This window comes from Silene latifolia, chromosome 1, assembly GCF_048544455.1.
Source record: "Silene latifolia isolate original U9 population chromosome 1, ASM4854445v1, whole genome shotgun sequence".
Classification (NCBI taxonomy): domain Eukaryota; kingdom Viridiplantae; phylum Streptophyta; class Magnoliopsida; order Caryophyllales; family Caryophyllaceae; genus Silene; species Silene latifolia.
The window spans coordinates 19715803-19727425 of record NC_133526.1 but is presented as its reverse complement, the minus strand read 5'-3'; the positions used below and the strand labels follow the sequence as shown (position 1 = coordinate 19727425).

At 38.6% G+C, this 11623-nt stretch overlaps 1 protein-coding gene across 1 annotated transcript; it reads right to left on the bottom strand.

Annotated features, from left to right (window-relative positions):
* Positions 1–4408: 4408 nt before the first annotated feature.
* On the bottom strand, positions 4409–10297 carry LOC141600730 (KH domain-containing protein At3g08620-like). Its single transcript, XM_074420977.1, has 7 exons — positions 10055–10297; positions 9504–9592; positions 8559–8710; positions 6459–6575; positions 6200–6316; positions 5914–6057; positions 4409–4992 (listed from the first exon to the last, which is right to left on the bottom strand). The coding sequence occupies exons 1-7, from the start codon at positions 10138–10140 to the stop codon at positions 4846–4848; spliced, it is 852 nt and encodes a 283-aa protein (XP_074277078.1). The 5' UTR covers positions 10141–10297; the 3' UTR covers positions 4409–4845.
* Positions 10298–11623: the final 1326 nt, after the last annotated feature.

Sequence of the window (11623 nt, the reverse complement as noted above, 5' to 3'; positions counted from 1 at the left end):
GGGAAAACCAACAAGCGTTTTTGGATAAGGTTGGAAGTAGCGATATTTGGTCGGATTGCAAGGAGAAAGATATTGATGCAACGTGGGATAAATTGGAGCATGTTGTAAAGGATTTGGCGTGGGAGGTGTTAGGAGAATCTGAAGGAAATAGACCAACAAGTAAGGACACATCTTGGTGGAACGATGAGGTGAGACAAGCGATAAAGACAAAACGTGAATGCTATAAGGTTTTGGGGAAATGCATGAGTGATGAGAACTTTGAAAAGTACAAGGAGGCTAGACGAGCCGCTAAAAAGGCAGTACGAGATGCGAGGGCAAAAGTTAACCAAGAAGTGTATGCCAGGTTGGATACGAGAGAAGGAGAGAAGGATATTTATAAACTGGCTCGCATAAGAGACCGAAAGACGAGAGATATTGGGAGAGTTAGGTGTGTGAAACATATGGACGACAAGGTTCTGGTTCAGGATAACGAAATAAAGGCAAGATGGAGTTCTTACTTTGATACTTTATTCAATGGACATCAGGAACAAGGTTTTGGGGATGTAGAAGTAACACCAAGCATGGCTAATCGGGAATTCGTGCGTAGAATACAAAAGAGTGAAGTTAGAAAGGCGTTAAGGAAGATGGGGTCAAAGAAAGCAGAGGAACCGGATGGTATACACATAGAAGTTTGGAGGTGCTTCGGGGAGAAAGGGATCGAATGGGTAACCATGCTCTTGAACAAGATTTGGAGGAGCAACAAGATGTTATCAGCTTGGAGGAGAAGCACTCTTATCCCTTTGTACAAGAACTTGTACAAGAACAAAGGTGATGTTCAAGAGTGTTCTAACTATCGGGGAATTAAACTTATGAGTCATACGATGAAGTTATGGGAGCGGATAATCGAGCAAAGGCTTAGGAGATGTGTAGACATCTCGGATAACCAATTTGGATTTATGCCCGGGAGATCGACTATGGATGCGATTTTTATCATGAGACAGTTGATGGAACACCATCGGGACAAGAAGAAAGACTTGCATATGGTTTTTATTGACTTGGAAAAGGCATATGATAGGGTACCAAGAGAAGTACTTTGGTGGGCTTTGGCGAGAAAGGGTGTGTCTCAAAAATATATTGACCTCATAAAGGACATGTATGAGGGGGCTAGTGCAAGTGTTCGCACTAATGTTGGGAGAACGGAAGAATTTCCCATTACCATCGAGGTGCATCAAGGTTCTGCACTCAGTCCTTTTCTCTTTGCTATAGTTATGGATGAGTTGACAAGGGATATTCAGGACGACATCCCTTGGTGTATGATGTTTGCTGATGATATTGTGTTGATTGATGAGACGAAAGAGAGGGTGGAGAGAAAGTTGGAATTGTGGAGGCAGACTTTGGAGACGCGTGGGTTTAGGCTGAGCAGGAGTAAGACTGAGTATTTGAGGTGTCAGTTCACTAAGGTGGCGGGGTTGAGATCGACAAATGCGGGGAGTATTATTTTCGATGGGAATGTGGTTGAGGGGTCAAATTTCTTCAGATATCTAGGATCTATTATTCGAAAAGATGGGGAGTTAGACGAAGATGTGGCTCACAGAATTAAAGCGGGATGGTTGAAATGGAAGAGTGCTTCAGGGTTTTTATGCGACAAAGATATGCCCCAAAGATTAAAGGGAAAATTTTATCGCACGGCAATTAGGCCTGCCTTACTTTACGATTTCGAGTGTTGGGCCGTGAAACATTGTCACATTCAAAAGATGAGTGTGGCGGAGTTGCGTATGTTGAGGTGGATGTGCGGACATACAAGGAAAGATCGATTAAGGAATGAGGTGATTAGGGAAAAGGTAAAAGTGGCACCAATAGAGGACAAGATGATGGAAAACCGACTAAGATGGTTTAGCCATGTGAGAAGGAGACCTATGGACGCACCAGTTAGCAGGCTGGAGACTTGGAGAACAGAAAAGGTCCCTAGAGGTAGAGAAAGACCGAGACAGACATGGTTGAGAGTGATAGAGCACGATATGAGATTTCTGGGGCTTGAGGAGAGTATGGTGACGGAGAGGGCACAATGGAGGGAAAGGATACATATGGATTTTTAGTATTTGATGTTTTTCTGACATATTTAGTGTTTTTATTTAATTTAAAATAAATAAATTATTTGTTCTTCTCTCCTTTATTACACTTTTTTACCAGCCACTTTCTTATATATTTTATTTGGTTTACATTTAAGGCATTCCGGAATTCTATTTCGGTTTTCAAAATCGTTTAATCTTTTCTCTCGATTTAAACTTTAAGTTTTTATAAAAGAAATCCGGAATTCGATTTTAAAACTTGTAAGTTTAACTTGACTTTGCATTACATTTTCGCTCTCCCTTTGTTTTTCATTTTCCCTTTTCTATTCGCATTTTGAGGTGTGCGTTCACCCATGGAAGGTTCTAAAAGATGATTCATGTCAACCGACCCCAAATCATTTTGGGATTAAGGCTCTGATGTTGTTGTTGTATTAAAACGGATCCCGGTCGGTCTTGAGTGAAGCTAAGTTTCACAAGTACTCCGTAGCTTATAAAACAAGAGTTCCATTTTGACGACGACGGGTCTTGGAGTATCTTAATACGTTCGGGTTGATAATAAATGGCCAAAAATTGGTTTGAGAAAACAAATCTTGCGTCTCCATCAAACTTGTGTACTTGGGACCGAACACAATCCAACTTCCAAGATTTTTGTTAGCGGAATTAATTTGGACAACTCCATAGAATGCCGTCGGTTGAAAAACAACAAAACTAAGCATTGACTGTGTAATTTGGGGATGTAGCAAATTTGCAGCGCAAAAGTGCGTGCCAGACCACCATCTTTCTACGTTCGGTTCTCCAACCTTATCTCTCCGTGCTTTTTCATGAGCCGGACAAGAACAGACTAATAACAATTATTGGTTTGTCCATTTGCATATCCAACCTTAATTGATTTGTTAAAAGAGAAGGTTGGAGGGAAGTTCGAAAGAGGAGAGGCTTAGCAAAACTCAAAAAGGGTGAAATGTTACCATGAGCACAAAATGTGAGGCACTTTTTCATAATTTTATGTATAAAACCCGAATACAGATGACAAAACGCAAACCTACTACCAGATCAATCATTCATGTATGTTTTAAGCAGGGGACCGGCTCTAACCCAATAACGTATTATCTCAAGCCGGCTCTAGCAATAGTTTGAACCTGAGGCGTGAGTTCATACAAGTTTCAATGACCTGAAATGAGCTGAATACAACATGAATTCGTCAATCCTTGTCATCATAAAGGCGAAAATAATACAGTAAATCATTGGAAGACATTATGTCTATCCCTTCCCATTTCTATTGTCGACTAGCAATCAACCAAACAGAGAAAATCAACGGAGTAATAATCATAACGACATAACCAAACATATCCATTTCGCTGGAAGTAACAAGAAATACATTGTACTCCCTCCGTCTCGGTTAATTGTTATCCTTTCTATTTTAGAAATGCATTTGATGAGCAATTTGATCTTTCACACTCAATTTGATCCACTTGTCATCTTATAATTGGCCCCCTCTTCTTTCCTTAGTCTTTGTGCCAAAACCAAAGGACAACAATTGACTGGGACGGAGCGAGTAAATTATTAAGAGTCAAAAAGATTATCCAATAACAATACTAAAAACAAAAGCAATCTTTCACCTTCAACATCAAGTCATTCATTGTGTAGCTAAATCTCAAATACCATACATTATACATTAGTGTTATTTCTCCTATGTAACCCACCCAACAAACAAAATCAACACCTCTACTTAAGTACACCATCATGATTACGATTAACCCAACTAACGATCATCATCGCCATCATCCTCATCCGCTTTATTACCAACTTCTAAACCCTAAATCAAGTATACAAAAAACACAATTAAGCAAACAAGCTATAGATGATACCATCACACCTTGATCAAGTCGACTGATTACTACTAGGGAACCCTTCCACCACACTAACCACCACTTCTCCTTCTCCTCAATCAAACCGACACTCTGTGACCCAGCCAACGTAACAAACGACATTCCACCAAGCACTTATTCCCACACTTCAACACCACAACAGCAGACTTAAACATGGCAGCGGGGATCACCTTAGCAAGCACAAACTCCACCCCATTCAACGCCTGATACCTAAAATTACTAAACTCCGTGTGAAGCGCCCATGTGACCGCATAAAGCAATGTAGGCAAGGGTTTATTCGGGGACTCGGTGTTACAATTTTGAGCAAAATAAATCAAGTTCAAAAATGACCCAAACATTTTAACTAAAAAATAACTCAAGTCAAACACACTTGATGTCAAAATGCAAAATAGTTGGATGTCTTGTCTTGGTTGGGAATCGTTCAATGCCCCAAAATAATAGCTCCCCAAAGCCGAAAGAACAATACAAGGCATGTGAGAGAAAACTCGTTTAGATAAGACAATACCCAAATCCAACCAAATATATTCGAGTTGCTTAACACATGAATAAATCCAATGAATATAACAGCCATACTATTTACAAGGACTGACGCTAAAATTAAACTAACCCAAAACCATTATAATGATTAGTGACTTCTCTACTCTTTTTTCTTTTTTCTTTTTGAAGGGTATCTTGTTCATTTTTTTTCACTTGTTCTTCAAAATATTTTCCAAAAATAATTTATCCAAAAGGGGGAAGAAAAACCAAAAAAGCAAATAAATACGGAGTAGGATAGAAGGCAAAGACTAAAACGAAGGGACATGACAAGCCAATTAGCTCACCACAAACGACTTTTGCCCTACATGTGACGAGCTCGAGAGTTGAATCTTTCAACAATATGCATAGCCAATGATCTCATATCCCTCAAGTCTTCAACGCCCCGTTTTGGCACGCTTCATCCCGCTAGTATTGAAAGGAGACACGCTTCCACTGGGTCCAGGACTGTCTTCTCTGATATTGGAGTTCAGCAGAGCAAGCTCCCTCAGCTGCTGCCTTTTGTAAAAATCTTGTGATTCATCCTGAGTGAAACAAAATTTTAAGTATTGCATGCAAGAGACTAAGAGAGTAATATATGCATGGGTATTAAATCTGGGTTGTGACAATGTAATGCAGGCGGTCCATCATGGCTAGTCCCAGTAAACAATTCATTCGCAGTGGATCATTACAACTTTGCAAGTCAAGTTACTTTAGCTGCGGTTTTATTGGGTCATTAGGGACAAATCAGTTGTGATCGTTTCCGGCTACGGAGTTACATGTCAGGTCAATCGGCCCATTACCATGTCGTTTCTGGTCGTGGTTATTATGATTATGATTTTGTTACAAATTAGTTATTTGCGGTTTCTAAGCCGCCAAGTCACTTTCAAAACAGGTCACTTTGTACCGGATTCTGATCGAATCGGCTATGTTACTCTGACTCAATTGGACGGTGTCGGAGTGTCGAATACTATTCTCTACGTTAGTATTAAATTTTTTGGTCTAAAATGAAGTGTTAAATTGTTGTGTCATGTCGGACACCGGACACGATATCAATGTGTCGTGTAGTGTTAGACGTGTAGTGTTGGACGCCGAACACGCGACACGCTATCAATGTGAAGTGTCCGAGTAATATTGTGAATTGGATCAATTTAAGTTGGTTGAAGTGTACTTCAGTTGTTTTTTCGGGTTTCATTCGGGTCATGTTTTATTTTTTTAAGATGTAATGACATACATCAAAAAGCAAAGTCGATTAGTGATTAGGACAAAAAGGACATTTAATGTGATGGCAATACGACAATCGATCACCTCAAATAAAACACCAGCACATAAAAGAACTTTAATGCATGATCGACTACGCAATTTGCTGATGAAAGAGTCCGCTGATGGTTCATATTAATATATTATAAATCTTTTTTTATCACAATTAATTTGAAAATAAACGAGGGAAGACAGAAGACACATACCACAGGTTTCAGAAGTTCTTCTAAAATTTCTTTAGCCTGCCTTAATTTTATATCAACTATACTGGGCGCCAAATCGGCCTCAACCAAAATGTGAAGCGGCTCATTAAGGTGTTCATAACCAGGTCTTCCTCGCAGCTTTTCTTCCTGAGAATAATAAATAAAACTTCATTGCTAAAGTATCAAATCATGTTTACTAAATAAAAACATGCAAATTCATGCAAAAACAGGTAAAAACATGCAAATTAATGATAATTTATAACCAATAATTAACTGTGTGAAATGTTACCTTCTCCGGATCTTTTATTGATCCTTTTCCCCTGATGTACACACGACAACCAGTTGATAATTCTACACGTCTCAACGAATTACCTCTGGGGCCCAAAAGACGGCCGACAAAGTTAAACTGCGATACATACAGGCAGAGTTAGCTCTCGAGTTAGATCCCATGTAAATGTGTTGAGTTGTAGACATAACATAAAAAAAGGAAAAGTTAGAATTAAGTTAGCAACGGAAATGTCACAGCTTTACAGCCACAGATGACTTACATTGGGATAAGCATCTACTGGTATTTCCAACCGCATAATTCTTTTCACAGTATACGAACTAGGGCTCGCGGGTGCCCCTTGCCAATCCATAGACATTCCAGGTGGATTACTCAACCTCTGAAACAAACGTCAAAAGAACCCCCATAAGAGAACGTCGGTAATCAAGATGATACAAGACTAGGCACATGCAAGTCAACCTGGCAAATGGTCACTTGGATCAGGTCATTAAGAGTTAAGGTCATTCTGAAGTGCGCATTGATATCAAGTCATTTCTGTTATGAGTCAGTATTTGATGTCATTTATGGGTCATTGATCACAAGTAGGGTCATTTTGATCCTGGTATCAAGGTGATTAAAATTAGCCATTTCATATTATCAGAATAGTTAATGTTGTGGGCAGGGTTGTTACAGATTGTTCTTTCAGGTTTGGATGAGTCAGCCTTGTCATTACTCCTCTCTACATACAACCAATGCAATAAATGGCTAGTGTTCATTGGAATACGAAACTCAAACGATCAAATTATTAGGCTGGTAACTCTTAGGGAGCAGCAACCTCGCCGAGGGATTAGATTCATCTTTCAAAATCACCTAAAGCCATGCCACCACCTCTCTGTACTTCCGTTAGGTCACAAGCACAGTTAATTCAAGGTTCGGTAGGCCAATCCTCGAACCGAGTTGTTTGTACTAGACCTGAGCTTTCCCGTGAACTACCTAGCCAGAGTTCTTTAAACGTGAACCCACATCTAAACGAATTAAAACTCAAAACCCATTCATTGTACAGAATTGAACACTGAACCATGTGCACTGTTCACAAGAATTTTGTGAGCATACAGAAGTTCTATACTAAGAGAAGTCTCTCTGGCTCTCACAATAACACTAGCTTAAAGCCGAAGTAACATTAAGCTGGGATTGCAGACCCAGAATCCATCCCTACTATGATAAAAATATAACACTGAATTCTAGACCAGCTGATGGTGTTTTACACTGCCAATAGTTTCTGCTTTATACGAGCCATGTCCTTGGGTAGCTTTCCCCCCAGGTTTAGTTTCATCCTTGGTTACAAGCAAACTCTCTACTTACCGCTATTCATACCAGCGTCCGTTTCTAAGGCTCAGTCTCATACATTTCATATCTCCTCTTTCTATCTCTCAGAGTCTAGGTCCCAGCCTTCCTCCTCTTTCCTTTGATAGATGAAGAATCATCTCAGACTCTCAAATGAAGCGAACCATGATACTTCAGTTTCAGCCAATTCAATAGGGATGACTTTGTAAGAGAAATTTCTTCCAACACAACTCCAAGTAGCATAAACTTCTTGACCATTCACAAAATAAAACGCTGAAAAGGGATACATCTTTATACAAGTATATGTTATATGTGCACAACCAACAGGCTTCTGCAACTTTACTTTATGTAAATTCCAATAGTTACATGCTATAACATCCATGAAGAGACATTAGCATTATTATACGTCCTCATGGAAAGGGTGTGGGAAGGAGACAACCCTCAAGAGGCCAAGATACAAAATGCAATTACTCTCAGTAGCATAACAGGATAAATAAGATCAGATCTGTCACACAGGTCATCTGATCACCTAAAATAGAGACGGTGGATGCTTGTCCAAACATTAGTGTAGACATGGCCAAAGATAATCAAGAAGCACTCTCATGAGTGATAATATTCAATCTAGCAACTTACAAAAGGGTATGCTCATAGCTATTTTTGGCTTCATAATTCACCACCACCACAACAATAATATTATCCATTGCCACAAGGGATCCCCGCAAATTGCAGGGTAAGGACAGGTCGAACATACGAAACCTTACCCCAATGTTAGCAACATAGAGGCTATTGTTTGGCTTCACAAAAAATTTAAATAAATATATATAGTGGGGAAAAGCAGGACCAATTTGTTCACTATATTGTACTACGAACCATATAAAAGAACTTAAGCCTACGGTTAACTCACAAGTACTTTTCCGGTGAACTTCCAGTTTCCAGCTAACTTGGTTCTTAAATTAAGAAGTAATTCATACAACAGGCAAGAAACTAAGCATGACAACAAAAGATAAGAACAGTGAGTCACAAGCAGCAAATGAAATACCTCATGATGTATGCCATTCCACCCACCATATCCACCCCCATGTGGATTTGGCCCTAAATTTGCAGATGCCATAGGACTGGGGCTTCTATATAGACGTCTATCAAAGTCACCAAGACCTTGGTTGGGCAACATACCAGAAACCCTCAGAATTTCTGTAACAAAAAAAAGTAGTTAAAGCCAAAATTAAAGCAATCTTTTCTGCAAGTAAAGTATACGGGGTAGCAAACAAACTCAGCATAGCTACTGACCAACATTAGACCTCCACTCTTGTTCAATTATTGAGAATAAAAGAAGAGAGCAATCAAAATAAAGCTCTTGTTTAATCCATGTTACACATACTCGAATAGAAATATTTAACACATGTGCATGTTGAATTATAAAACTCATCTATGTTCTGAAGAAACAGAAAAAAAGTGTCATGTTTTTGGTAGAAATGAAGTGTCTAAGTGTCAAGTGTCCGATACTGAACTGGGGAAATATGAGAAATTGAGTAACATACCAAGTAGCCTGTAATGTCCTATATATTTGACAACGCGGATTTAAAGTAATACAACCACCATAAGCAAGATGAAAACTCAAAAAATCAAAGTATTAATACAACGTGCCGCAGTAGGGATAGCAACTTCACCAAAATGTAACACACAAACACTACAAAAGTTCTACAACCTACAAACAGATGCAATTGGCAAATGACGGAATAAATTTACACCACCAAATATGGAACATGGCACAATCGAACGCTAATGACACCCAATAGTTTGTACACTCAAACAACAATTTACTACTGTAAAGTGTAAACATACTACCCAAAAAAGAGATTTCCACTACTTTTGGACACTTGAGAAAAGCGACTCAGATTCATAGCTGTACAAACACACCAAAAAAGTACAAAGATTCAAATCGCATCAAATTAATGGAAAAAAAAAACCAATAAAAAGTTGATACCTTGATTCAATAAACGGCTGCATATGGGAAGAACTTGCAGGAAAGGCCCCAATTTCTGATGCTCAGCTAACAACTCCGTCAAGTATTGACTGCCACCACACATCAACACACACAAGAAAAAACACACCATTAAATCCTTATTTTCACCATTATACTACAATACTACTCAGTGCCTCAAGCTCTCTCGTAAATCATGGGCTAAAGTGTCTCCAGAATGACCCAAAAATGATCGGAAAAAAAGCACAGTCACTTTAGTGAGACATTTTACTTTATCGGAGTACTACAATAAAGCCCATTTCTAAATGAATCGAAAAAGTTCGGAACTTGCATCGAATAAACACTAAAAAAATTAAATAAAAAAGCGCAACCAGTTTAGTGAGTCATTTCGGTTTTATCAACCCCCATAAACTACACTTAAACACAGTACACCTAACACCAAACCCACCAAAGAAAACACAGTAAAAACAAAAATCAAAACAACAAAACGGCATAAAACATTAAAAATTAAAAGTAAAAAAAACAAAATTAAGAAAAAGAGTAAGGAAACCAACTTATCATCAAAAGAGGAAGCAGGAGTTCGAATCTGAGGAGAAGCAACTCTTGCTGGTGAAAAATTTGAGTTGTATAATCCTGACATGATTTATTTTTTAGTTTTTTGATGGTTTTTTTTTTAGGTTTTTTTTTTTTTTTAGGGTATGATGAAGTGCCAGCAGAGATAGAAAGTAGAGAGAAAAGTCGGTGACGGTGGTAGAAGAAGAAAGAAAATAAGAGAGAGAGAGAGAGAGAGAGATTTGAGGAGAGGGGGAAAAGATGGAAGGCTTTTTAATGTTTGGCAGATGTTTGCTAGATGAAACAATGACCCGACCCGTAAACTCGACCGGATCTACCCAATTATTTAGGTCAAAGACACGTAAATCTTAGTTCGTCACCCGAAATACCCGGACCCTAAATGACCTGTTAATTTAAGGTCGAAACTCGATCCGATTTGTCTGACTTGATGGATCAAAGATAAATCAAGAATATTAACAAAATAGTTATTTTAATGTTTTTAATTTAAAAAATTATTTAAAAATCAATTTTATATAACTTTTATATTATTATAATTGTTAAAATAATATTATTTCTATAAATGTCTTAATATAAGTGCAATAAATAATGAATACTCCGTAAAACATACTATTAAAATTAAATATGTTTTAATTTTAAAATGTATCTTTTTTAGGCTGAAAAACGACAAAATAAAAGACGTTATAAGCTTTTTTCTTATCTATATTCTGACTCTAACCCGACCCGAGCCCCGTTTGACCCCACCCGTATTTAGCACCCCTCTTGCCTCCCAGAACCCGCACCATGTATAAATAGGGTTGACTCTTAGCTTCGCATTCATGAAGGATCCATTTGGAAATATTTGTCACCCAGAACCCGGGCCATTAAACTATTTCGGTCAATAAGAAGACTCCAGGCTTGTTTACCAAGGAGAGCCATATTAAAGTCTGAAAATCTCGAAACCCAAGCCCTCTAAGTCTCTCCGTTTACAAAGTTTCTTCTAGACACTCATGACATTTTCCGCTTCTTATTTTCCACGCCCCACTACAATTCGTCACAAAAACACTTGGGAAATTTGAAGACACTCATAGCATAAGTAGGAATTAGACATTGTTTAGGCAATTGCCTTTATCAAGACTTCCCTATCGGCCTTCGTAAAAAGTCTCCCTCACCACTCCTGTTAACTTCTTACATAATGTCTCTCTCACCACCCTAGAAATAACTCCCTTAAATTGTCCCACCTTCGTAGGAAGACCGGGGTATTTATTATGTTCATCCAACCCCCTCACTCCTAAACAATTTTACACACTTCTCTTTCGCTCCTCACATGTTCCATGGCTAAAAGACAGGACACCCCAAACCACAAGGAGATTATTATATGGAATAACAAAAAAACACGAAAAAACGGAAATAAACATTAGTTAAAGGCGGATCCACCGCATCCGCGAGTTAGTTAAGCTGACTGGTACATTGCATCGTGTCGGTGTTGAGAATAGCTTGGTGCGGTCTCCTGAGATCGTTTTGGTAAGGGGGTGGTTTCCCCCTTTGTTATCTACCTTTTTACTCGATTTTCT